We start from the raw sequence: 27946 nt of genomic DNA, 5'->3' as shown, positions 1-27946 counted from the left end.
CTGTTAGAGGCTAAAATGTTGCGTTCACTGTGCTTATTTCAAAGTCATCTTAACATCTTGGCTGCAGCCTCACACATTTGATCACTTGAAGGAGAAAAAAAAACTGTCAAATCAGGCGAATCCTCTTCCCTCCTCCTCCTAAATTGTCTGTCTTTGTAGTACCACCAGGCAACAGTGCGTGCATCACTGGAAACGTGGAAGTGCGCAGAAGCCGCGCAAGGGGAAATCGACGGGAAAGAAGGATCCAAGCAGCCTAAACACAAAAAAAGATCATCTGGCGGATCTCTTCAGCTGAACCATGAGAATCCAGTCGACATTTCTGTAAGAGATGCCCGAGAAGAGCCTGGCCATCAGCGTCGATGCGCGTAGCCAAAAATGACGACAGTGGGACAGTGATTTTCTTCCTCCAGCTCGTCATTTTTTACAGTCATATGCTTGGATGCAACTCATCTCCTATGTATACACACCACAAAGGAAGGACTGGAAACCAGATCATCTCCAACACAAGCGCGCACGGAGACGTTTCATCCTGGAAACAGATTCCAGCGACTAATTACGCAGAGATTTTGCTGTTTTATGGGCCGTTAAGGGATTTTGAACTTTCGCATGAGAACTTCACTGTGAGTACAGTTCTGAACAGGTCGATACAGCCCCAACCTTCACGGGCGATGAGTAATCCACGACGCAGCAACTGATAAACCTGTAAAACCTGGACTGCGACTGGCGCGTTTGGATACCTCATCCTGTGCGTCTTTTTATTTCATTCATATGGCTTCTATCATCGCTGTTTGTAAAGTACTGATGCATTATTGATGTTTCATGGCTGTGAGGTGTAGCAACAGTAGTGTGTGGCGAAAGAGGACGGTGCAAGACTAACTGGTGGCGAAGACAGCGCACTTTTATCGCCTTATTTCCAAAAGAGGAGACATTGCGCACGGGCACTGCAGCAGCTACAAGCCACACAGTTTTTATTTTTCATCATTGAATCCTTTGTTATTTCTTTCGCTGCTGTCATCGTAGTATGTCTGCACTTCGAAAGAAATTTGGGGACGATTATCAGGTAGTGACCACCTCATCTAGCGGGTCTGGATTCAACCAGCCTCCCCCGGAGAAAAAGAAGAAGAGGCAGCGCTTCGTGGACAAGAACGGGCGATGTAACGTCCAGCATGGGAACCTGGGTGGTGAAACCAGCAGATACCTCTCAGACTTATTCACAACACTCGTAGATTTGAAATGGCGCTGGAATCTGTTTATTTTCATCCTCACCTACACGGTGGCGTGGCTCTTCATGGCCTCCATGTGGTGGTTCATCGCGTACATCAGAGGAGACCTCAACAAAGCACACAACGACAAGTACACTCCATGTGTGGCCAACGTGTACAACTTTCCCTCAGCCTTCCTCTTCTTCATAGAGACCGAGGCCACCATAGGATATGGTTACAGATACATCACAGACAAATGCCCCGAGGGGATCATTCTCTTTCTTTTCCAGTCGATCCTCGGATCGATCGTCGATGCCTTTCTGATCGGCTGCATGTTCATCAAGATGTCTCAGCCCAAGAAAAGGGCCGAGACTCTGATGTTCAGTGAACATGCGGCGATCTCTATGCGAGATGGGAAACTAACTCTCATGTTCAGGGTCGGCAACCTGCGTAACAGCCATATGGTGTCTGCACAGATCCGCTGCAAATTGCTCAAAGTAAGTGATGCTACTTTCAGTCAAGAGGGATCCAGTGTATGACTTCTATTCTCTTTGTTTATCTGCCAACATCATGTGTTTGTTTTATTTTAGGAAAGGCCTACACACTGACATTTAAGCCTACTCCTTACTGTACATGGTGCCTCACTCTCATGTCCCAACATCAAGACTACAATGATATTAAAAAAAGACCACATGTAACCACAACACCATCAGCCGTTCTTGGCCAAAGCCAGAGCACAGAAGGCCTTTTATCCTTTTCGCTAAATCCATATTTTGCAGACACGATAGAGAAAAAATAGTCCACAGAGTTTGCCAAGAGGCCTCCTCGCAGCAGTGAGTCCCTACAGCAGACCTTGAGAATAACATGTTGGTGTTATGCTCGTTTTTAAACCACGACAAAGTGGTACAACTCGGTGTAAATGTGACACTGTCCCTTAAGAGAACATCACGTTTGGATGTCCCTGCGGCCCACTTCCTGGTTTTTACAGCGCCACTAGCAACAACTTCAAAACGATGCTCGACAAATTTAAAAGTAGGCCCACAAATTATCAGAAAACAATCATGTAAATAAGATTAAAAGTAGGCTTTTATAAAGTTTAAGGTAAGTGGAAACTTAGTAAATTCAGTCATAGACAGACAACATCCGTATCATCATCAAAACAGCTTTTTCACGGAGACAAATGAGACAACAGCAGGTTAGTGTTATCAACAAGAACCAGTTAATTTGATTATGTGTAACCTCAAATCAAACTCTGAGATGGAAATTCTTACAGTATTGATGCCTCCTTAGATATCATGTAGGGAAATTATAGTAATAATCCAATAAGACTGATGATTGGTCGCTCTGATTGCACACAAATTGTGTAACAGTCTCACACAAAGGCTCTCGATAAGCGGCGCATCAGTCTGTCTTGTCCCCCTTCTTTCCCCCACCACCAAGCATCTCTGTCTCTTCCTGTACGCTTCCTTAGTCTCGCCAGACGCCCGAAGGCGAGTTTCTTCCGCTGGATCAGTTGGAGTTGGACGTGGGTTTCAGCACTGGGGCAGACCAGCTCTTCCTCGTCTCGCCGCTCACGATCTGCCATGTGATTGACACCAAAAGCCCCTTCTACGAGCTCTCCCAGAGGTCCATGCAAACGGAGCAGTTTGAAATCGTGGTGATACTTGAAGGGATAGTAGAGACGACAGGTGAGTGACCACAAACATTTTTAAGGGCCTGCATTTAAAAACTTTTGCTGCTGTACAGTATGTAAGAATATTGTGTCGTCTTGTGTTTCTGAGGGGCTGGGAAGTCTTTTCCTGCCACATCTCATTATAAATTCTGCTTTTTCAGAGGTGTTTAACAGCTGACATCTTAAAGGACTCACCTTTGACCTCTTCATTGCATCTCATTGATTTTTGCTTCTGTGGCAAACTTACGGCGCAGCTAATAATAGCAGTGCTTAACATTTATACATAATAGATGATTGACTCTGTCTTGTAGGCATTAGGAGCGACATATTTCAACTTATGCATTCTTTTATTCTCTGGTTTTGGGGAAGCAGAGCAGAGTTTCAAGCTGCATTCGCCCGTCAAGCACATAAAAACTTCAGCAGGTCACTTTTAGGCTATAAACATTTTCCTTTCCCCCCGTCTGAAACACTCCTCCGCCTTTGTGCCCGCACAGCACTTACCTCCGGGCTGCTATTCTCACAGGGGATAATAATTTGCTTTCTAGGGGTCCCTTTGGAATTAGGGAATTCCATTTCCACAAGATGAGTAATGCCCCGAGTAAAAATCCTCCACTGTGGTCATTTTAAATTCAAAGCGTTTATTTGACACAGCTGATGTAGTGTGTGAGGAGAGAGCTCTTTTTTTAGTGCTATAGGCCTGAACGCTTGGAAGAGAGTGGCTGAGAGGAAAACAGCATATGGAGATGTGACAGGGAGGCTCTGCAGACAGCAATTAGCAGGTAGTTAGTGCCGCGTTCTAACGTCCACGTTTATGACATGCTGCATTCATTTGATGGGATTTTACATGTGCACGAGCAGGGTGCACATGTAATGTATCACAATAGTAAGTGTCAGTGCAGCCTGGCTTTAGCGTCTCACAGAAATGCTGCTCAGTGTTTTAACAGCTGGTATAAATGTGCTGCACAAATGATCTAAAGTTGGCAGTTATTGCGATATGCAGCCGTAAATTAGCCGCTGTGTGCAGGCTGCTTTTGGTTTTAAGGTATGCAAATATTCACTGCTACATTAGCAGGTATTTATAGTACTTCAGCGGCTGTATCAGAAGCATGTGTCCCCCATGTCTTACAGTCTCAGCTGTAACGACTCTGTTTTTTGGGATTGTTATCCACACGTTTTCACGTCACAGAGATGTCTGCACGGAGCGGCGGTTGTGCTCATGTGAAGTCGGTTTCGAAAGGCTGATGTAGAAACAATCTATGGTTAAAAATTTATGTACAGTGAAAGTCTGAATCCTCAGACGCTTTCATTTCTGGCCAATGTAACTCTGTTTCCATGGCAACCTCTCCTTGAGTATTCAGGATTGCAGCACTGCACCTAAACTTAGATTTTTTTTTTTTATTCCTATGGTATGGGGATCATAACACAATTTCTGTAATAAAACAAGGCAAACATGTGATGGCGGACGTGAAATGAAATTGCTTTTGTTGACAGCATCACCTGGTATTCAGGAGGGGCTCTGCTGAGACACGAGAAAAGAAGCACACGGAGGCGTTACTGTACGAGGAAGTGTTGGCCGGAACAGGTGATACAGCAGAGAAAGAATGAGATGAAATATTTATGAGGATTGTTGTTTACTAGCGAGGAAGCTGCCCAACTCCCCAGATCTGAGCTTTTTTTTTATTGTTACGTGTGAAAAAAAAGTCTAGAACACAAGTTAAAAAACACTCTCCGCTGCAGATTAAAGCTCGCACAATCACCGAATCTTTGTCCTCCCTACGTGATGATAACACACACAAGAAGGTACCCTTTTAGGCGTCGTTACCTCCTCTTCCCTGAGATCACACACACGTATTTTTGTCTAACTGAAGTCCTTTAAACGCACAAGAAAACAACTAAGTGTGTATCGTGGAAGAGATCACGTAAGAGCCCGGAATTGTTCCATTTAGCTGTGACCCCTGACAACCTCTGCATCGTATAAAAAGGCACGAGCGATTCCTCATTCCTTTTGAAAAGGAGCCCAAGGTGTTTTTGATCACTACCTCAGTGCGATGCACGTTCCAAATGAGACATGTAGGAAGTCTGGTAGCAGCATATTTTCTCCTGGAGGGATGCCAGTTGTGGCTCTGTGGTTGCTTTTCTAACACGGTTGTGCTGCTGAGGATAAATTGGGTTTACATCACGTTGCAATTAATGTATTGTACATGCTGTCTGCTTAGCTGTAAGGGGGGGGAGGGGGGCACAAACAAGGCGGCTGTAGTAACAAGTTTTGGTTGAGTTAACAGTACGAGCAGATATAATGTCTGACACAATAACAATCGATACAAGCAACACATCGCATCACTCCCCAACAAGTATCTTTGGAGTTACTAATGTGTCGTTGGCTGCAGAGCAAATCTGCATGTCAGGCTCAGTGTGTGAGCAATTCATCCCCCTGTTATTCTGATGATGTGAATCTCAGCACAGTAACACCATGCTGAGTTACTTGTGCAATACTTGTGCATTAACGTGTCAGGTGTTTGGACACTAAGAGATGGATTTTATACTGTTAGAGCGAAAAACAAGTAGTGACTGCAGCCCTGCTGATAGAAGAAGTGTACAGCGCTAATGCCCGTTAATAATAACAATTATAAATATAATGCATGAGAGAAGTCGTGTTAATACTGAGCTGTGAAACTTATGTACCAATTAGATTTTGCAGTTGAACAAGTCCGCAGTGCAGTAGCATCTGTTCAGTTGTGATATGGTGGAGTCTGCTGAACAAACTGATCACAGTTTCTGTTCTGTTATCTCAATGTTGTTGCTTTGAATTATCAGGTTACATGCATATACTATGTGCACTACACGTTATGTGTATATATGTGGAAAAACGCCCATTGAGACCACAGTTTATTAGTTTGCTCAACAAGAAATCCCTCTAGCAATAACAAATACATTTTTATTCACCCTCCTTTATGGTTATTTTAAGCCATTAAAAGAACGCACTTTATTCACACGTAACCACGTTGATGCCTTGAGAAAGCATATGTGTGATTTGTGTTGTGTTCAGACCAAAAGCGAATCTCCTGAATATTCACACTTCCAGAGAGGTCAGTAAACCAACATTGTCATGTCTGGGTTCACATCATCACAGCTTGTTTAATGTCGATGTCAGGGCCTGTCTCTGGATGAACTTTACTGCCCCTTCCAGCTATTTGATGCTGATCAGTGCCCGGTTGGATATCCACTCGGTAGATCAGGTGAGCCTCTGTGGAGCACCTGTCCTGTTCAGTGAGAGGCAGTTTAAATGTACCTACAAAGTCACATGTCAGATGTAATCTGGTTTACTACAATGGTTTCAGACCAAAATAAACTCAAGATTTTTCTATGATTTAATACGATAAAAAGGTCCAAAAGATGCCAAAATAATTACATCATGATGGAAATGGAAATTCAAGTAATTCCTGTTTGTCGTTTGGAACTATTTAGTGTCTTACATTGACTCTGTCAGGAACTGTGTCCTGCCTTGAGGCAACTTAAGGAATCAAACATGAGCTGTGTCCCAATTCAGGGGCTGTATCCTTAGAAGGCAGTATTTGAAGGTCGATTGCCTCACAGCGGCGCATCGAAGGCTGTCCCATTTTGAAGACTCCTTCAGCTGCGGCCGACAAATGCGTACTCCTTTTCCCGGGCCATGAAGGATCCATCGGGTGCATCGTATCCCGAGATTCATTGCGCGCAAATTCCAACAAGATGGTGGACTCTCAAATAGCTGAGAAATACATTTTTAAAAAGTTTTGGGTTTCAACTCAATCGAATAGCGAGCGATATAAATGTAAAAAAAAAAAAAAAATGAAAGGGGCCTTGATACTTTAAGTTACCTTTAAAATAATGGGTTAAGTTAAGACGTAAGTTATGGTAGCTAGTTAGCCAGTTAGCTAGCTACCTGTTGCTAGGCAACTGGAGCATCTCTTCGTGACGCAAGGGTTAGGCCGGGATCAGCTGGTGACACAAACAGGAAATCCTCCGTAGATCAGACTCATTTCAGTTCAGCCTTTGCGGTCTACACAGGCTACGAATGATGCAGTCTTCATAGACCGCGTCCTTGGAAGGAAGCAGCGCCTGAATTGAGACATAGCTAATGGTGCCTTGGATTTCAATGTCCTTTACTTTGTTAGCCCGCCTTGATCACCTTTATACGAGTTACAACTCAAAACACAACTGGCAAAGCAAAACTAGTAGCCTAGTATGTACTGTAAATGTCCACTCACTCAGGTGTTTCCACTTATGTTGCCTGATTAGCCCTCCTCTTGGGACTGTGTGGATGTGTAAGAACAGAGCTTTATTGACAGCTACCTGACTCCCCTGTTTGATGCAATAAGCTCCACCGAACTTTAACCTGTCAACTCGTCTTATCCAAGTGGCATGCTCTGGGGCTGGGAAATGTAGACGTGCAGTTCATCTTGTGGCCACTTGAGGCTGGCTCCAAAAACATCCTGGTACGCAAAATTGTTTTGGTCTCTCTAGCTCATTTCTCTATTCCTGACAACTGTACAGGGTTGAATTTTTATATTACTCACCTGCTCAAATGATACTGAGGCGTAAAGTTCTGCATAAATAGAGGCGCAGCCAGGTTGAATAACAGGTGGGTGCTGTTAGCTGTCTGCTAGGTGTCACCTCCGCCTTCTCAGTCACTGAACTTGACATCTCGGTCATGTTTGTGTGGTTGTAGTCGTTTGAGGATTCTTTCATGCAAATATTGATCTAATGATGGCTTGCTGAGTGGTTTATTATACTAACCATAGACTGTAGTAATTACACTAAGAGGCAGTCCAAGATGTTTGCGCTCCAGTTTGTAAGTGAAATCCCTGCATTATTGAATTGTTAGCGCTAATTAGCAGGTATCTGTATCTGCGCTCACCAGGCCTGGCTTGTTAGCTGGTTCATTGATTTATTTGTGGCAGCCAGTGTATTGGAGTCAGGATTGTGGTTGGCTTTTCCCTGCAGAGAAGACAGCAAGCACTAGTGATGGCAAAACTCCTTCTTTTTCTTTAGTATGCTTGCCTCTGTTCACCCGGAGCATGCTCTGTGCTGTGTGTTAGCTAGCAGTGAGTTAGCTATGTAGCGCAAGCTCTTGTGCTTTTTCAGTTTAGATTCTAAACAACTTTGGTCAGCTATCTCGACAAGTAGAATCTAATTTTATGGGTTATACTGTATCTAGCTAGCTAATTAGCCAGCTAGTAAAGCAGCTTGAGTGTAGCCTAACTGTTTAATTTTGAACCTAGCGTTTTCCTTGCCTTTATTTGTCTCCTACTCCACCCTCACGTCTAAATATGGTCACTTCTTGTTCAAAAAAAAGAAAAATCACAAGATGGCGCCCGCAGTAATTCTAAACTTAAGGCTTCAAAACAGCAGTTCACGAGCTAATGTGTGACATCACCGGGGCTATGTCCACTTCTTACCTACAGTCTGTGATCTAATTAGACAGAGTAATTAAAAACACCTGTGTGGACGCACTGGGCAATCAGTTAATTGTGTAACTAGAATGGTTTTTCCGCAGCAGACAGTTTGACTGGTCATAGTAAGAAAATAACAGCTGGTACTAATAACATTAGCAAGCGTCACCGTCAGCCATGACAGTGTGACTGTTAGTCAAAGCGTACAATACCAGGACCTTAAAGCTGAAGCAGCTAAACAGAATTCATCCGTTATATATTTTCTTATGCTTACCAGTGCCTTTCATACTGTTACATGTCAAAATATATAAAACTGAAAAACAAATAGTGTAATAAAAAGCATTCCGGGTCATTCTCACTGTACCGCTACACGACCTGACTTTGACTCATCTGCTGATTCAGACTCGCTACATGCCGTCTTCTTAAAATACATCACAAGTTTAGATAAGTGTCCCATTACCACACCAGTAATGCTGCTCAACACTACAAAGGCTTAAACGCCAAGCCAGAGGCAATCTGTTCATTAGGGGAGCTGATTCTCGAGGACCCAAAATAAACTGTAGCTGCCAGTAACAGACGTTTATGTTCCTCCAACCATGAAACTAATCAGTGCATTGTAACTAAATTCATTTCCTTATTTTCACTGCGGGGTTTGTACAGGATGCTGTTACGCCACAACGCTCCTGTCTGAATGCTGCGGCTCGTGCATGCAGAAGATTGAATATGTATTTATGTAATTTAAAAGCAGGCAGTTTGCAGATTAGAGAAATAATAACTAATTAGGATAAACAAGCTGATGATTTATTTAAAGGGGGAACTCATTTTCATTTCAGAGCTGAAAGAAGTCCCTGAATTTTGTGCAGTGTTTGGGATCTAACATGGTGGCAAACCACAGTGTTAAGATCCTCAAAGCTCTGCAAAGTGCTTTTAAATTCACTCATCAGCTATGAAAAGCAATGATTCATATTCTCTATCATCAGCATAAACCTTTTTTCTTCTCAGAGTGATGTGACTTTCATGCAAATGGGTACTGCGTGATCATTACACTTGCTGTGAAATTCATAAAACTCTGCAAATAAGAAATATTTAGAAATCTTTCCGAGCAAAGTTGGCAAGGTTTTAGGGATTAAGAGGCATAAAGTTTTTGTTCATGATAAACCAAGCTGTCCTGCTGTTCATTTAAATGCTTGTATTTGTTTGCTCACAGAGTTTTCATTCCACCCTTCTGGTGACACGGCACATTTGTGCTGCGGGCAAACAATCTCTGCTTACTGAACTAACTAATAGTCTCATATTTGAAAATTATTTCCCCCTGAATGTGTGTTGTACATGAAACTCGGCGTCACATTTCATCTCTTGATTTGATTATGAGGCAAATTATGGCAAAAAAAAGATCAGAATCGCTCTCTTTTCTCTTCTAAAGTCGTGCGTTGATTGTTTTCAAAGATTTCTCTCGGCCCCCTCTTTTTCAAACTGCTACAAGGCTTTTCCTATGATTCACTGTAACAGAATAAAAAATAGAATATCCCAGCTATCTGCTCGTTTTAAAATGAGTGTGGGTGGCTGGGGCTTGGTTGCATATAGACGGGATCAAGTGGTGATGTTTATTCATGTGTTTTTGTGCATAAAGGCAGTATGTAGCTGAGAGAGCAATAATGATTCTCTTACCTGTACGCTACCTTTCCTTTTCAAATTGTGCAGCTGCATCTTTGAAAGGAGGTCTGTTTTTGGACCTACGTTTTAGGAAATTAAGCAATTATATACAGAGATGGATTTTTAAATTTAAGGGATTCCTTAAAGGGGGCTGTTATGCTAATTTCAAGCTTCATATTTCTCTCTGTGATACCTGTGGAGTAGCTTAGCATAATTTACAGTTATAAAACACATTTTTCTCACACTGGTGCTCTGTGCAGGCCTTCATACAGCCTCTACCTGAAACGACTCAGTCAGCTCTGTCCCTTTAAGAAACCCTGCCCCTGTGACGTCACAAAGTGCAGCGTGTAGAAAAAAACTGTGTGAAACCTGCCGTTCACAGCAGACTGAGCTGAGAAGCCTGGGGATTACACCAACATACTTAATAAAAAATAATAATGTTTGATGTTCTATTGAACGCTTTTATTTCCTGTAAGGTGACCTTGGGTGACCTGAAAGGCGCCATCAAATAAAATGTATTATTATTATTATTATTATTATTACCATAAAACCCCCCTGTTTAATTAAAACTGCATTAAAGAGAGTGTTGTCACTTTTGGTAAGTAAAAAACTAATAACCTGACCTGTGTGGTAGAGGATAATAATTATTGTGTTACATAAGAGTATCATCAGCAGCTTTAATTAAGTTATTGATGTTGAACAACAAATATACATTAAGGGAGTATTTAGAAAATGAAATGAAGAGTAATAATTTCTTTGATGCAGACTCCACAGCCAGCATAATTAATTGGAAACATCCATTGCCACTGATTACTAAAGCAACAAATGTCATAGCCCGATCTGTGTTTTATCATCTGCAGCAGTAATTGAAATGAAAATAGAGAGCTTTATGTCGCGCCAGAGGCCTCATAGTTTTAATCACACAAGCCTTAGCCCCGGAAGTTAAAGTTCAGCTGACGCTGGGACATTCAGAGAAATGGCAAACTCAGCCGCAGAAACTGACCATAATTCATTACCCTGCGAGCATTTTTCCTTCTCTCTCTCGGTGTCTCGCTCCCTGCCACGGCCCCGCAGGTCAAAGGGTTAAAGATGGTTCAGTGCCGGAGTTAAAGCAGCAGATCAGGTGAGAGCAGGAGTTTCCAATTAAATCTAATGTGCGCAGGGTGAGAACTCCGGAGAGATGCGTCTGTCCCTGCTGAGCTCCACCTGTGCAGCGATAAGCCACGTGTTGATAGCTCACAGCTCTCGTGTTAAACTGGATTTCATGCTTCGGGTTCATTTGACTTTATTAAGAATGTATTCATTGCCTACCTGCCTTGAATATTTCAGCACGACAAACGTAGGTTATGTTTGCAAGGTCACGGAGAAGTGGAATGAACCCAATACTATGAGACTCCATGTTGGTAATCTTTATTCAAACAGCCTTGACAGTTGTAGTTCCTCAGCAGATTATACAAACCATAATAACATAATAGCATTATAGAAGATCACAAAGTTAAATTAGCTTCACCTTGAGCATTACTTTAAGTACATTTCACTGAAATTAATTACCGGTATGTAAGACATGAAACGTAGTACTTCTTGTTCTTGGGTGTTTTTATTGCGATAATGCTAATTTTACTTGAGCTAAGTATCTGAATACTTCTTCTGCCACTTTGTTTCATATGTATTTAATTATATAAATGTATTTTGTCATGTAAAAGGATAATGGAGTAGTTTTTTGTAGTTTTGTGTTCCAAAATTGTCAATTTTTGAGAGAATTGTTGGTTTAACTTAAAGAGGGGGTATTATGCTGTTTCACATTTTAAGACATATATATAATGTTACAATGTTGGATGTCCAGACTAAATGTGGGTGAAGTTTCAAATCTGTAGGTAAAAGTGTGTTGGAGTAATCCCCAGGCTGCTGTGAACGCTAGGTTTCACACAGTTTTTTCTACTCGCTGCACTTTGTGACGCCTCAGCAGGCCTCGGAGAGCTGACCAATCAGAAGAAAGTGGGCTTGTAGGGGCGGGGTTTCTTAAAGAGACAGAGCTGACTGAGTCGTTTCAGGCAGAGGCTGTATGAGGGCCTGCACAGAAGATTTTTTTAACTGTAAATTATGCTAAGCTACTCCACAGGTATCGCAGAGTGAAATATATAGCTTGAAATTAGCATAATACACCTCCTTTAATTTGTTTCTCCATTATAGTGATATAATGGATTGTAGTGTATTGTATACTTAATATAATGTATTGAGGGGTTATATTTTAACATAATAATATAGTTCACTTCAACAGCAAGTAAAGTTGCATCTTCAACACTACCACGCACATGAGTCAACACCTTACACAGCCTAATAACTCTCTGAACTTTATAAGCCACACTAGTGCCATTATATTTGAGTATACCACATAAAAAGTGTTAATTATTCTGTATATTGGCATCTGCCGAACAACTACTCATTATTCTCTGCAGAAATACTGCCTGGTTCAGCTGGTGCATATTGTCTCAAATAACACTTTAATTAGCATTACTAATTTTAGATAAACACACACGGATATTCTCAGATCACATCCGTGAGATTACATCTTATGTCTACTGTACATACAGTAATTGCACGGGGGGTGAACTCCACTTAATGGGCATTGCAGCGAACCAGCAATGACATCCTGGATTCATTATCCCTTTTAGATGAACTGTGCTGGCTTCCCGAGGGGGAGCACGGTAATTGTGTCTTTAGGGATTTGTCAAGTCCCTGTTGGACGGCAATAAATCACCGGTTGAGGAGGAGTGGTGGGAGACCTGGGATGAACCCGCGTGACGAAGGCGGCGTCAGTGCCTGAGTCTTTGAACGTCTGAACACACTGTGACAAGTAAAACATTTTTGAGTGTGTCTCATATGCTTTTGTGTTCCGCGACAATGACACTTTTCTTACAAGCTCAATATTAACCCCCTGTCCTGCTGGAGGATGGACACGCAGGACAAACTGTTTCTTTCAGAGGTTACAAGGCAGCTTGTGATGCACTTACAGTGTTGTTCGATGGCAGCATTGATCGTTGGAGCTTTGACCGTCCCTGAAGTGCAGGTGAATCAATCCTTCGGCCTAAACGCAAAGCCGCACGAAGACGTTCTCAAGGCTTGTCTTGAAGAAAAAGACCCTCCTCTGGGACGTCTCTCTCTTTCTCCTTTTCTTTCTGCTCTCCTACTTGAGTGGCAAAAATAAGAAAAACAATCTCTTAACAGCGAGTTCCCTCTCTTTCGTACCATCTCACATCTCTTAGGGCGTAAAAAAACCCTCTTTTGTCTCCCCCCTGTTTTCAGCTGTAACTCCTCTTCATCACTTAAGTACATTTAATAGCTGAGATCAATGTGAGATTACAGCTCTCACTCATTCAGTGTGCAGAGAAAATGCTTTTCTGATCACTTCCGCACTCAATAAAAAATCAGTCGTAGCCTCAGTAGGTTTGGACGCATTCCCAGTGTGCTTCTCTTATATGACTACTATTAGGTGCTCGGGGAATCAATACATTACTGTTTTGCTTAACTGGTTCCCTTTACAGCAGTATTCAGATTGGCTTCTCTTGCTAAATGTGCTCTCCTCGCTGTGTTAACGGCCTGCAGCCATATGTTCCTCCAGCCTGCATGACACCCCACCTTGTGTGGAGATGCTTGGCAGCCCCTCTGCTCCTATTCCCTTCCTCTCCTTCCTTCCCTTCCAGCCTCAATTGCCTCAGCATCCAGGCTCTCCCCTCCCCCACAGCCGTGCCGTTTCCCTCCATCATCTTCCTCCTCGTTCTCATCGCTCAGCTGCTGCTGGCGCACGGGTGGAGTAAACACACAACTGGAAGCCACCTTCGCGAATGGATCCTACAGTAAAACGGCTTTAAACACAGGGAGGGGACTTATTATTTCTTCCTTTGAGGAGTCAAACTGTGAAAAACAGGTCGCTGGATGCTTGTGGATATTTCTACACTTTACCACTTGATGGTGGTCACCATAGAAACAGATGATCAGACAGGACTTGTGGCCACAATAGCAGTGTCTGTATCAAAATTAGATTTTTTATTCTATTGCTTCAATTTGTTCTGCCCTTTGTTATTGAAAAGGAAAACAAGTCAGCTGTGAAATGCCAAAAACCCAAATGAACCTTTGAATTGAACTTTCCTCTCGTCTCTAAGCTTTAACTGCGTCCTCATAGTCTCCCTGTCCTCTGCCTTGCATTACCATATCCAGCGCCGCAGCTTAATCTGTCGTAACATGGATCCTAAAATAAGACAAAGGGGAATTCTGCTTCCTGTTTTGCACAAACAGGATAATTGTCTCGAATTAATTGTTCTTCCACACAATCCAGAGCTGCAGCGAAGGCATTTTCCGCCCAAGCCCTGGCCAGAGCGAGCGCCCGACAATGAGATCTTGGACCGAGTTGTGTGGCGGTTGTGTTCCTGCTCTGTGTGTGCAGCGTCCAGATCCTCATGCTTGTTTTTGCTCGCATTTTTTTCTCATACATAACACTTGAGCTGTTTCCACAGCCGTGATAGACTGTCAGGGGACTTTGCTGACAGCACTGCACTGGTGAATGAGTTTGCATGCGTGTGTGTGTGTGTGTGTGTGTGTGTGTGTGTGTGTGTGAGACCATTTGAGTGACTGAGTGAAAGAGAGAGCCAGACAGAAAGAGAGAAGGGAGGGAGAGGGAGGTTATTTGTGATTTTGTCACTAAATAGGAGCTTGTGGAGAACTCTGCGACGCCCACATTCCTTCTTTTTTTTTTTTTTTTTTGCGCTGTGAGTTCATCCAGAGGAGTCATTTGAATAAACCTTCATTTTCACATAGCCGTCAATTTGGAGTGTCATTTGCTCGCTGCCTGCGGGTTGTTGAATCATATAATAGCTGTGATTTCTTCTTTCCACAAATCTAGATTGAGACCCTGCCTGGATGGAGCTGCTCTCAGGTCTGCCCCCTCGACTTTTCGCTGCGTCCTCTGCGCTTTAATCTGCAGCTGAAAATGTGACTCCAAACAGATATGATCCTCTGGCTTCAACAACCTGGATTAGCTTCTTTTAGACGAGCCGCTCCGTGAATACCACTCGGCTCTTTCTTTCTCTCCATTCGGCTACTATCAAGGCACACTGGCAGGCTGCCTCTGAGTTTACAGTGCTCTTTCTATCCCAGCCCCCCAAAGAAGCCTTTTTATCTTGGCTGTCACTCGCCTGACTGTGCGGCTGCTTCACTTTGTTAGACCAGACGAGCAGCCCGCTCTGTGTTATCACGGAAAAGTGCATTTATTTAGAGTCTCAAGCTGAGATGGCTTTCGGGCATCTAAATCTCAAAGTTTATTCCTGACACAACTTAGCTTTTTTTTCCTCCCCGCTCTGTAATGGAATCAGCTGTGAGTGTGTGAAATATTGCCATGCTGTACATTTCAGATAAATTCAGACGTCCCATCTCAGTGCTGCGTCGTCATTTCCACCTCAGCCCACTTTCTCAAACTCCATTTGATTCCCTTATTTGGATGACGTCTGGAGATTTCATTGGAAAACAAAGCTGTAGCTGAGGCGGCAGAAAGAAATCTCAGCATGTAACGCACCTGTACACCTCGACGCAGGCGATGTGTCCTCTCTGATTCTCTATCTCCCTCTCCCCGCTGAAATTTACCTCTAATGAGATGCATTTTTTTTTTCCTACATCTGTCTTGAATTTGTGGATTCAGCAGAGGATTATTCTAATGCCGCTCATGCTGTCACATGGATATTGCATGCTGTGTGAGAGCAGTACACTGCCGGCTGAACTTCGGCAATGGGGTTGGGGGGCTTCTGAAGGGATTTCACACTTGTGTAGGATTAAGGTAAACATTAGCCAATCAGCAGATATCATATATCCTGACAGGGTGGCATCGTGGAGCAGCTCTTACAAGTTGTGTGTGACATTATCTGCAAGTTGTCAGATCAGATTTGACTTTCTAATTGTGTTGCCGTCACATGTTCATGCCTTTATTGCTCGGACAGCTGAAGAGAGACAAAGAATGTGGGAAGAAGAGAGCGGGGAATAACATGCAGCAAAGGGCCGAGGGCCGGAGTCGAACCTGCGGCGGCTGCATCGACGACTATAGCCTCTGTATGTGGGGCGCCTCCTCTACCGACTGAGCTAAACCAGCGCCCTGTATTCACTCCCTTTAAGGTTTTCATTGTAACACAATCTAAATCCAAACCTGTCAAATACACCAGCTGATGATAAATCTGTAACATCAAGTTAAACTATCTACTATACTACTTGGTTAGAGTCAGAAAAAGATCATGGTTTGGTTACATTAGTTACGTAAGGTATGTCATGTAACTAGAACTAAGGTAGCATTACTAACGCATTGTATACGATGTAAATATTGTACATACATTATGTAAAAGCCAGCTGAACAAACCGTGGCGCATAAAGTTGTAATCTCGGAGAACTCAGTTTCGTTCTCTTTGCCGATTAACGGTAATTACAGGAGCACACTTCCCAGATACCCAGACAGTGTTGCATGTGTGACGTCAATGGTTGGCTCCATTTCTAATTCTTGATTTTCCTCGCTGACGGTCGCTTTCCCTTTCAGACTGTTTGCCTTCATCTGAGCGTAGATAGCAGATTACTGTTTACTCACAACACTTGCAGAGACCGGAAAAGCAGCCGCTCAGCTCCGCCTACCCTCTCTGGCAGACCAACCACTGTTGGGTGATGGAAAACGCGTCATTAACTGGGCGCCGCTTGTGATTATTTCGGCAAAAGTCGCACTCAGTCTGTGGCTCAGTGGTAGTGTCGGTCGTCTTTCAATCGGAAGGTCGGAGGTTCAATCCCCAGCTCCCACAGTCTACGTGTCAAAGTGTCCTTGGGCAAAACACTGAACCCCAAATTGCTCCTGGTGGCCTAGCCAACGGGTATGAATGTGATATCTGATTGACACTTAGCAGCCTCTGCCATCAGTGTATGAATGTGTGAATGTGACATACAGTGTAGATGCAGCTTTGAGTGGTCGCAAAGACCAGAAATGCTGTATATAAGTACAGTCCATTTACCATTTACCATAATAATACTATATAGTGCAAATGCAAAGGCTTTCATCAGTGGGCCATAGACTCAATCACCATTGTGTTACCTCATTCAGTGATAGATAGTGACTTAACAGACATTTATTTACATGAAAATCTTCGAGATTGTTACTTTAAAACAATAAGTCAGAGCACAGCGTCCAGAAATGACACGAGACAAGTACTTATAGCGTCATAATGTTTGGCTACTGACCAAAGTGCTGTATGTGATGACCTGGTCGGAAAAAACAGGCTGATTATAACAAACGCTCTGTCAAAGGTTTGGCTGGCTTCATCATCATTCAAAGATATGTTTTGCCCACCCGGGGAGTGTTCCACTATTCTCTTTCCTTTTAGCTCTGTTAAGGTCTTTAAGGTCGCCATCAGCTCTTTCTATCTCTCTCTCGCTACAAGCAATCGACTTAATGCTCAAATTTGATCTCCAGCTTTTCTGCTAACTTTTTGTCTGTCTGCAGTTAGATGTCGAGCAGGATGTGAAAAGTGGGGTTTTAGACCTTTTTCACTCCTGCTGCTGCTGTAAATGACGCTGAAGAGAGACTGAATCAAAACCAGAACAATGAGCTGAAAGACGGTAAAACGGCCTGCAGAGCAGAAGGGAGCACTGCACTGTAACATGCGGCAGAACAGAATCACTTATTGTGCAGGACACTGAGAAGAGCCTCTCCGTTCTGCATTGGTACGTATCGGTATTATCTTCTCCAGAATCACATAGAGGAACAGATAACCATTTACTGAAATTACAAGTGTAATGGATCCACAGATGAACTAATTCCTCTCCTAATGAACCGACTATGGATCCGTCTCTTCATGGATCACAGCGATCCTTTTTCCCTACTGCTTTCTTTTGTCCCCCTTTTCCTTTTAGCAGCGCCTGCATGGTTAAACTGTACCTTTATTCCTGATGAGGTGAACAACAGATGAACCTGCTGATGTGTTGATTTGATTTGAATGTGGGCTGCAACAAAAGATTATTGTAATCATGGAATAATCAGAGCGGTAGCTTGTAGAGAGAGAGACAAGGAAACGAGATAAGTAACAGATAATGTGTTTAATAAAGTCTTTATGGCGAGGACTTTAAAGGGCGTCTGCAGAAATATGATTGGCTTACAGTGAGGGTGTGTTATTAAATTGATGACACGTTCAATTTGAAACAGGGTCTACTTTCTCTGATTTCCATGTTGAATGACACATTTTCCCTGAATCGGTAGCTTCGCAACGGGCGTTGAGGAACGTTTTTCCTCTTGCATGATGATTCCGACAGATTCCACCCAATCAGCATCAACTTGTATGCAAAACCTTCTGTGTTAAAAAGACAGCCACTTGCGTAACACAACATACAAAACAGGGTGTTCAACGCACCACAATTTCAGTTTAAATAAACTTTTTGCTACGTTTGGTCGATGCTGAACGCACCCCTGATATCTCCACTGAAAGCCCCAGACAATGACAGCAGGAAACGTTGAGTGAACGCGGGGAGAGGAGTGAATGCAGAGTTGACGACAGGTCTAGAATAAGTGTAGTGCTCTGACTGAACAGAGTATAATTTAAACAGAGCAGAAAAGAGCAAACACTCCCAATAACGCCACCATATTTAATTTACTATGCTCAAAGGAGACGTGACGCAGAGAATCTGGATCAGGCAACTTTTAAGCATTTCAGCTTTAAAGATAATAAGCTGATTATCAAAAGTGTTGCAGATTAATTGGATCTCAAGTGAGTGTTGATTGTCTGACTAACAATCACATCTTTGTCATAGTTTTAAGTATTAAATTCTCGTTTTTTTGTTCCCAAACTTTCAGCATGTGTCGATTATCACAGGAACTCCAGCACTGTTCCGAGTCCAGCAGCTCCAGATTTAAAAAAGTTTTCAGATACACTGAAGGATTAAAAACTCCAAAATAGATTGAACATATTGTCCGACAGTGCGTCCAATAAGTGAGAAAGAAGAAGAACAAGAGCTGGAAAAGCATCACATATTCTTTTACACTGTTTGTTGAAAGTAGACATTTTTGAGCTGCATGATCCATCGTATTGGTCCCAATATAAGACAGGCTTTTATAAATACATCTGGAAAAGTGGGGTCGTCTTATTCTCGGTATCGAGACTTTTAAAGGCCAATATACGTTCATACAGTAGACGGTGCTACTTATCTGTAAAGCGATTCACCCCTCATGACAGAGGCCAGCTGTCACTCTCGACTACAGTGCCAGGGGAGACACAAAGTGGCTCAAGTCAACCAACAACTGAGGCAAAGCTCTGGTTGTTTTAATATAATGGTTATCAGTGCAGCAGAGTCATCAATCAGCTGTCAAGCAGCCAAGAAATACCGGTGACGTGTGGTCCTTAAAGCGGCCCTGGTTAATGATTTATTGAAAATTTGAAAGGTATTTTATTTCGTTTAAATGTGACAATCTAATCTAAAAGATATCATCCATCCATCCATTATCTATACCGCGTATCCTGTTCGGGGTCGCACAGGGCTGGAGCATAATTGTCATTGGGCGAGAGGCGGGGTACACCCTGGACTCATCGCCAGTCAATCACAGGACTGACACATAGATACAGACAACCTTTCACACTCACACCAGCACCTGCGGGCAATTTAGAGTCACCAATGACCAACCTGACAGGCATCGTCTTTGGACTGTGGGAGGAAGCTGGAGTAGCTGGAGGGCACCCACGCATGCAAACTCCTCACAGAAAGGCCCATTTCATCCGAATCAGGATTCGAACCAGAAACCTTCTAGCTGTGAAGCGACAGCTCTAACCACTACAGCTTCACATTTATTGGCTTATGAACTGGAAAGCATTACATTTATTCAGGTGTCTGGACACGAGTCGTTAAGTAGTTCAAGCTGTAATCTCGAAGATCTCTGTTTTGTTCTCTTTGGAGGCACCTATGGTTATAAACGGTGACTGCGGGAGCACACTTCCCAGACAGTGTTGCATGTGTGACGTTCACAGTTTGCTCCAGTTGTAACTCTTGATTTTCCTCGCTGACGGTCGCTTTCCTTTTTAGACTGTTTGCCTTCATCTGAGCGTCAAATTTGTTTCTTTTTCTTTGGATTTCCACTTATTTTTGAAGTCGTATCTGTAGTCATCGATCTTTTCTTTGTTTGTTCAACCATAGTAGATTACTGTTTACTCGCAACACTTGCAGAGACCAGAAAAGCAGCCGCTTAGCTGCGCCTACCCTCTCTGGCAGACCAACCACTGCTGGGTGATGGAAAACGCATCACTAACTGGGCACTGCTTGTGATTTTTTCAGCGAATGTCTCCACAGACAGCCAGTCTGTATCATTGTGTTACCTCATTCTGTGATAAATAGTGACTTAACAGATTTATTTACATGAAAATCTTCAAGATGATATCTTTAAATACACACATAAGATCTCGTCCTGTGTTTATTCTAATATCAAAGGCAAACCTTATAAGAAGACTTTAAAGAATATAGATATATCCAGATGAAAGAAGTACAAAGCGTCTGAGGATGTCTTTGAGCTTTTTTGGTTTCACTTTTTCAATCTTTTGTTTTACCATCACAACAAACCGGCGGTGACATCACCGCACGTCTGAACATCTATGATGTGTGTGTGTGTGTGTGTGTTTGTATGATGTTCCCGGCAGCAAACAGCAGCACAGATATGATGGGATTTTTGTCCACGCCTGCTGTGTGTGTGTGTGTGTTGATAAAGATTGTGGTGCCACGAGGACAGCGCAGTTATAAAACACAGCAGTGAATGCACTGTAAGAGTGAGGGATGAAAGAAGAAGAGACCCTTGCTCTCTGCTTTAACAAAGACCACATTTGTTATATGAGCGGAGATGAGAAGTCACCAAAATATATGATTCCCCCTCTCCTCCACGGGCCCTCTGAGCGGCGGGTTTGTGCTGTAAAAGGTCATGTTTTTTTATCTGACAGTAAAACCATTTTGTGCTAACTCCGGAGCCGGATGGATGATTTGATCCTGCCCTCGATTGAAAATCAATTTTCAGCCCTTTTTTTCCCCCTTTTCCCGTCGTGATCTTAAAGAGACACTTTGGTTTTGTGCTGTCACTGTTACTTTTGCACAAACTCAGCAGTGGAAAGGTTTATGGCTGTCGCATGCACACATTCCTACAGTTTTGTTTCCATAGAAACACTGAGTCTCAGGCAGGCGTGTGTTTTAGAGTTACATAAGCCTTTGCCAGTAATACGAAATACACACCGACATGGGTTTTCTTATTTGTCTACATTCCTATTTATAGGATTTATATTCAACAACAAATGAAAATCATGTTTTATTATTCACACTCAGGCTATTTTTAGCTCCTCAACTGTACTCGGCTGTGATCTCGAGGTCTCTGTCTAATGTATTCTTTTACATAATGTGTAAATTTCCATCACTGTTGTGAGTCCCGGCCTCAGTGAATCGGAGGCACAGAGTTCGCACCCATGTACGTGGGTGTCGCTGAACAGCTGGTCTTGAGCGACACAACTGTACATATGTGATGTTTCTAATTATGCATGCACCAGGCACCAATCCTTGAATAATAAATGGAAATTCAATTTATATTAATGACGATTATAAAGTGGAGTTGCTGCGTTAGGTTTAGGGGACGGGTACACTTGGTTAGATCGTGTGGGCTCTGCAGGAGGGGAGCTGTGATTCAGCCCCGGGCCTGCAGGGTTCATGTGCGTCCAGAGACAGAGGTCGAACAGTAACTCATCCAACATCTGCAGGAACAATAGAGCATTATTAATAGATGAAACACAAAGCTGTAAGTGTGTTGTATATTACAGTAGCAACCTTTTGCTTCAAGCACACTTTCATCCCTTTTCTTCCAACCTGCCTAGAAAGCTGCTGTTGATTCTATAGTCCGGTTAACATTCGCTGTAAAGAAAAGCAGCTGATTAACAGCTGTAAGAAAGCTCCACAGTTTCCTCAGCCTGCCGATGATCAAATGCTGACTCTGTTCTGGCTTTAGGCATCTTAAAGGTCTCACAATGCACTAATCTTTCCATTCACACTTAACTCTCAATCGCTTCGGCCTGAAACTCCTCATTAGCATCGCCCGCTTTATTCACCGCAGCACACTTCCATATGCCCGAAAGGCTCTGGGGCTCTGAAGCGACAGTGCAGAAGTAATACTTTGAATACCCCGAACGCACTCGATGTTCACTCTCCTGCACATCTGCCATTGTGTACAGAGCTGTTATCACTGAATTATTTTTACGACCTTGGGAATCGGGCAGATTCCTCCAGTTTCAGCGGTGACGTCCTCGCGATCGGGCCGCGCCGTCTCGTGTGAGTGAAAGCGCTCAGAGTTTGGGCCCGGCTGTCTCTGCTCGAACAATATTAAGCTGGTAATTAAAACATGTGATAATAACGTTCTGCAGCCGCTGATTTCCTAATGGATTTCAACAAGTCTTGGCACGAGTGCCCCCAGCCATTCGACTGTGCTAAAATAAGAGCGTTTTGGGCCAATATCACCAATTTAGAATTTGTTTTGGATTTAAACCTAATTATAGATTTGCCACGCTTAATTTCAGTCTGGTTTTTTTTCAGCAGAATGTGCACTGTGCTCAGAATGACAGGCCTTTGCTGTAAGCAGTAGTATAATTTAAAGCAGCTGCTGAATAATGGTGACGGATAATCACTAATAAGCATCCAATAACTCTGCGTGCAAAGAAAAGTTGTTGATCAGTAATTCAAACGTCGTGACTTTCCTAATTGCATTAATTTGTTTCCGAGGACACGAGGGGAATATTTAAGAAGGGGTTTAATTCAGAGTCGGCTGCGAGGTACGTTTTATTCTAAATTCATTATAATCTGGTATCTCGTGCTGAATTTGCACAGCATGGTCGCACATTCGCACTAAACCCAAACTGAACAGCGTATTTTGTTTAATTTGTCATCTCTAAAATGACACAATTGAACGCTTTAAACTAAATTGTCACGCTCATTCTCTCAAGCTGAACCCAGTTATGTAACAAATGCTTTGTGTTGTTTCTTTGTGTTATGGATTAAATTGGATTCCTTTTATTGTGTCAGAAAGCTTCAGAGACATTTCACCGCGAGTTAGACCTCCTGAAGTCTTCGCCTGCAGCCGTGTCTCCTCTGGGTCTGCCTGTCCAGAAATTTGATTATCTTAATCCTCTATCTTTTGTAGCTACTAGCTAAGCTTAAGATGTTGACTGCACTGCTAAGTAGCATGAGAGTTGATGTGAAGTAGACCTAGATGTGAAGGCGGCGTTACTTTTTCCTTCTGAAAATGCATCAAATATTAAAGCTGTTCATCTTTTGTGGGCTATTTTAGTCTGTTTTGTGCATTCCTGTTGAGCCGCAAGTAAACAAAACACAAACTGAGTAGATGTCAAACTGTGTTAACTCAGTCAATATATATGACTAGTTCTTTATGAACAGTAATTATAGAATGAATCAGGCCTTTTATGATTAAATAATTAGCCAAACAAACACAGCAAATAACGCAGCCGTACTTCTAATTACTTTTCAAGTTAGGCTGGAAATGACTCCTAAACATCACGTTTGGAAGCTGAAAAATCCATTAAGCTTTTTATTTAGGCAGCTGGCTCTGTAATACAGTAAGTACTCATTCACTGAGGCACTTTTGTTTGCATTATTGTTGACTCTGTGATCCAAAAATTGCAAGAATCCTGATGAATACGGTCTTGTTGATGGAACAGAGCCAAGCACGTAATTAAATCAGAGCTCTGTTGTTTAAAGCTGGAGTCATGAAACATCTCATGTTAAATGTTGGCCTCTCGTGTGTTGAGCGTCTGAAAGACAAAGGCCTTATTTATCATAATTTTTGAAGCCTCTAAAGGAATTTGTGGAAGTAATTCATCATCTGTTTTTGTCTCTTCCACAGGGATGACCTGCCAAGCGAGGACGTCGTATACGGAGGACGAGGTCCTGTGGGGACACCGCTTCTTCCCGGTTATCTCCCTGGAGGAAGGCTTCTTTAAGGTGGACTACTCTCAGTTCCACGCCACGTTCGAGGTGCCCACCCCTCCGTACAGCGTGAAGGAGCAGGAGGAGGCCCTGCTGCTCTCCTCGCCCCTCATGGCTCCGTCCCTGTGCAACAGCGGGGAGAAGAACAGCTCCCTGGACTGCCTGGAGACCCTGGAGGACAATGACAGCACCACCAAGCTGCCCACCAAGCTCCAGAAGATCACAGGGCGGGACGGGCTGCCCAAGAAGCTGCTACGGATGAGCTCCACCACCTCAGAGATGACTTACAGCTTTGGAGACCTGCCCATGAAGCTGCAGCGAATCAGCTCTGTTCCCGGGGTCTCTGATGATAAGCAGGGCAAGGCCTCCAAGATCTGCTCAGAGCCCATGAGTAAGTCGGTGGCGGACTTACCTCCCAAGCTGCAGCGGCTGGCTGGTGGGGGAGGCGGCAGGATGGACGGACACCTGCCCCCCAAACTCAGAAAGATGAATTCAGATCGCTTTACATAAAGCAGGCGACATATTTTAACTAATGCCATCCACCCTTATTTCCCTTGTACGATTCCCCCTTTATTAATGGACAATATTCTTATATTAAAAGAAATGTAGAATATGTGCACAAATACCTTATATAAAGTAGGGTGATGGAATTGAGCACATTTGTCCCTGGCTGTAAGTGTATACATGCTATGGCGAAAGACCTCTGATATTTTTTTTAGGATGATGTACAATTTAGCACAATCTGGCATGTAAGAAACAGCGCATGTAGAGCAGAATCTCAATAATTTCTGGCATGACATTTATTGATATATTATTTTACAAAAAAAACAACTTCATTAGTGAATTTACTGACAGTGAGAAATCGCACAAAGCCATATGATTTACGACGTGGAAAACCTACATTACACGGTTCTAATTTGTGGTGACGAAAGGCACATACATTTGTTTTGAGTTGATTGCTTTTGTTGTTTAATGTAAAATTGTGGCAATGTTCTGTTGATTGCATGCTCCTCTTATTGACTTAGCTATACAAAGGTAATAGACAAAGATGTTTAGCCTTAACTATATTACCTTGTTTCCATTTTCACGTTTGTTCACAGCTGGGTTTTTGGTATTTCATATATAGACTATTTTACCATGTGCGACTTTATGACTTTATTAGTTGATCAAATATGTTGCTACATGATGCATTTTTATATCCGAGAATGCATTATTGGCATCATATGAGCTGTCTGAACTGGGCACAATGCTACACAATTTTCACTTGCTTATTAAAGTAACACTTAAGTTGAAAGCGTCAATACTTGTACTTGATAAGCACAAAGAACCATTCTATTATACCCTGTGATATTAGAAAGCATTTATAGACACTTTGTCATTAATGAACTGCTTAGGGCAGTAGCTCAGTACTGTGCAATCACTTTATGTCATAATAAAACCAACTTAATCTACAGTAGGCCTTTGTAGTAACACAAAACACTCCATTAGAATTTCAACTTAGGTGTTACTGGTTAGATTTAGAGGTGGGCCTGTAAGGAAATCATAACCTTTGTCTTAAGGGCCCATAATCTCCCTCCTCTGTGATGAAAGCAATAATACTATAATGAATATAATCTTTATATAGCCACAGGGTTAACCACAGCCCCATACTCATTCTGTTTACTGAATCCATGCCATGAAATCTGGTTTTATCTAAATGCATCAAAGACATTGTATGATACCCAATCTCTTCAGGAATAAAGATCTTACATACCTGTTTAGCATCTCGCTACTTTGACTAGATTTAATGCATGCTTTACCCCTTTCGAATCCATAAAATGTTATAAGTACTTATGACACAGGGTGGTGAAAATGATGGGAGGCCAAAAACACTCGTAACTCAGATCTGCCGCTGTATATCAAGTCTAGTCTTTGGCCAAAGCTTAGCATAAATCAATGTGCACAGCAGATAACAGCTTTGACTGTTGAGCTTAAAGAAGTTAAGTTATAGCCTACATTTAGCATTTTTGCAGGGAGCTCGATGAACTCTATACTTAGTCAGTACTGTAAACATATAAGGAAATAAATACATTTTTACATTAGTAGATTAATACCACTTTCATAGCTCTGTGTTAGACAGGAAGCTACAGCCAGCAGCTGGTTAGCTTTGCCTAGCATAAAGATGGGAGCTAGCTAGCCGTAGCTGGCAATTTGTTTATTCTTTTTTTTAGCTTTAAAGTGTTTATTAATGTGCTTAAGACATACTGATAGGTTGGACAAAGCCAAGCTAGCTGTTTATGCATGAATGTCTTGACAGTTGAAGCGTAGCTGAGCTAACTAGCTGCTAGCTAAAGCGTCATGTTTACCGTACAGATATGAGCATGCTAACAATCTCCTATTCAAGTTAAATGTGTACAGTTTTTTGTTGGAAGCAACAATGGCGCTACAATTCATACCATAATTTCCACAACAACTGTTATTTTAAGGAAATTATGTCTTTGTTAATGTCTCTGAGCACAAGTTAAATAGCCTAATTATTGAGCTGGAACAGAAATGATCACTTAAAGTTAATGATCACTCCAAATTTGTATGCTAACCATATGCTGCAGTAGATAACTGGAAAGAAACCCCATCAAAAATCTCAGGGGCACAGATGCAGACGATTGTACCCTTTTAAAATAAATATACAGTCAGCAGACCATTTTAAAAAACACCAAATATTCAACACTGACAATGAATTGCTCTTGATATGTTATACAATTACCATGCCTTATTGACAACAAGTGTAAAGTGATGCGATCTAATTTTAAATCTGGACCAAAACTGTGTCAGATGAAGGATCCCACAAGACAGTGAGCTGGTGTCACTGCGAGAAGTCTTTTCTTCTGGCGTTTTTATTGTTTTGATCATACCCTGTGTAATCACTGCTGCTGTTCATACTTCACAGTATACTCTTTGTTGCTGTCAAACACACTGTGCAAATAATAACTGTATTTCAAGAGATACCTTGAAGGACTTGTGGAGATGAAGTCAAAGGTACGACTGTAGGTATCACAGCCAGTTGGTTAATTCTCTCTTTTCCACAAGATAACCCAGCTTTTATTCTGAAATGTAAAATAAACCCATGGGATGGATCAGAATATCGCATCTGATAATGGCATTATCCTCTGACTCATTGGAGATGGGGTACAATCGCTTAAGGCCGCCTGCATTGACAGAAAACATTTTCCTTTAGTCACGGAGATCTTTGCTTTATGTTTTTTTTTATTGTCATGTGCGGTCTCTCCAGCAGTGCCATTATTGCCTCTCCACAGAAATAGCATTCAATACAAAAATAATTGACTCAAGTGTGTTTGGAAAAGGTGGGAGGATTTTAGTAGGAGGCAAGAAGAGGGTTAGTCAGACTAAAGAATCTTGTTTACTGTCCAAAAGAAATGTAATTCTTCAAGAGATGTTTTGATTCTTTCTGTTATCAGGTTTCCTGACAAATAATCTGTCACAGACTCAGCCTATGGCAAAGAAAACAGCTGCCAATGCTTGCAGGACAAACGAGACACAGTTTTGCACTGACATAGCAGCATTTTATATTTCCCTTCGTAAGCTCTATTGAATCCAAATGTTTCCCCTAAGTACACCACAGTCAAATCTACTTACCTCAAGAGAAACCGTTCTCCAAGTTAGAACACTGCAAAACATTGAGAGTGTAACCTTATTGAACATTCAAAAATAAATATGCTGTGCTGACTGGCTATTTAAACACTCCTCTCGCTTCTCGTGCCACATCACTATGTGTCAGCGTCAAGATGGGATGAAACATGACACATCACATATGAAGAATGGTGCAACATAAGAGCGAACTGTTTGTGACTTTGCGCTGCATGGCAAACTGTTAAAAAGGACAACTGTCCTTCCACCATTAGAGTGATTCACTGTCTTTCCCAAGTGAAAAAAAGCCTTGTCTACCAGTATAAATGTGTCTGAACATACAATTT

At 42.3% G+C, this 27946-nt stretch overlaps 1 protein-coding gene across 1 annotated transcript; it reads left to right on the top strand.

Moving 5' to 3' along the window:
- Positions 1-188: 188 nt before the first annotated feature.
- Positions 189-27727, top strand: kcnj3a (potassium inwardly rectifying channel subfamily J member 3a). The gene is made up of 3 exons (XM_069662739.1): positions 189-1699; positions 2674-2890; positions 23893-27727. Exons 1-3 carry the CDS (start codon positions 1022-1024, stop codon positions 24483-24485), a joined length of 1488 nt encoding a protein of 495 aa, XP_069518840.1. The 5' UTR covers positions 189-1021; the 3' UTR covers positions 24486-27727.
- The last annotated feature ends 219 nt before the right edge of the window (positions 27728-27946 follow it).

Source organism: Semicossyphus pulcher, unplaced genomic scaffold (genome assembly GCF_022749685.1).
Source record: "Semicossyphus pulcher isolate SPU_LCO1_2020_fin unplaced genomic scaffold, fSemPul1.0.p SCAF_15, whole genome shotgun sequence".
NCBI classification, from domain to species: Eukaryota; Metazoa; Chordata; class Actinopteri; order Labriformes; family Labridae; genus Semicossyphus; species Semicossyphus pulcher.
Note: the sequence above shows the minus strand (reverse complement) of the source record. Positions and strands in the feature narration are given on the sequence as shown.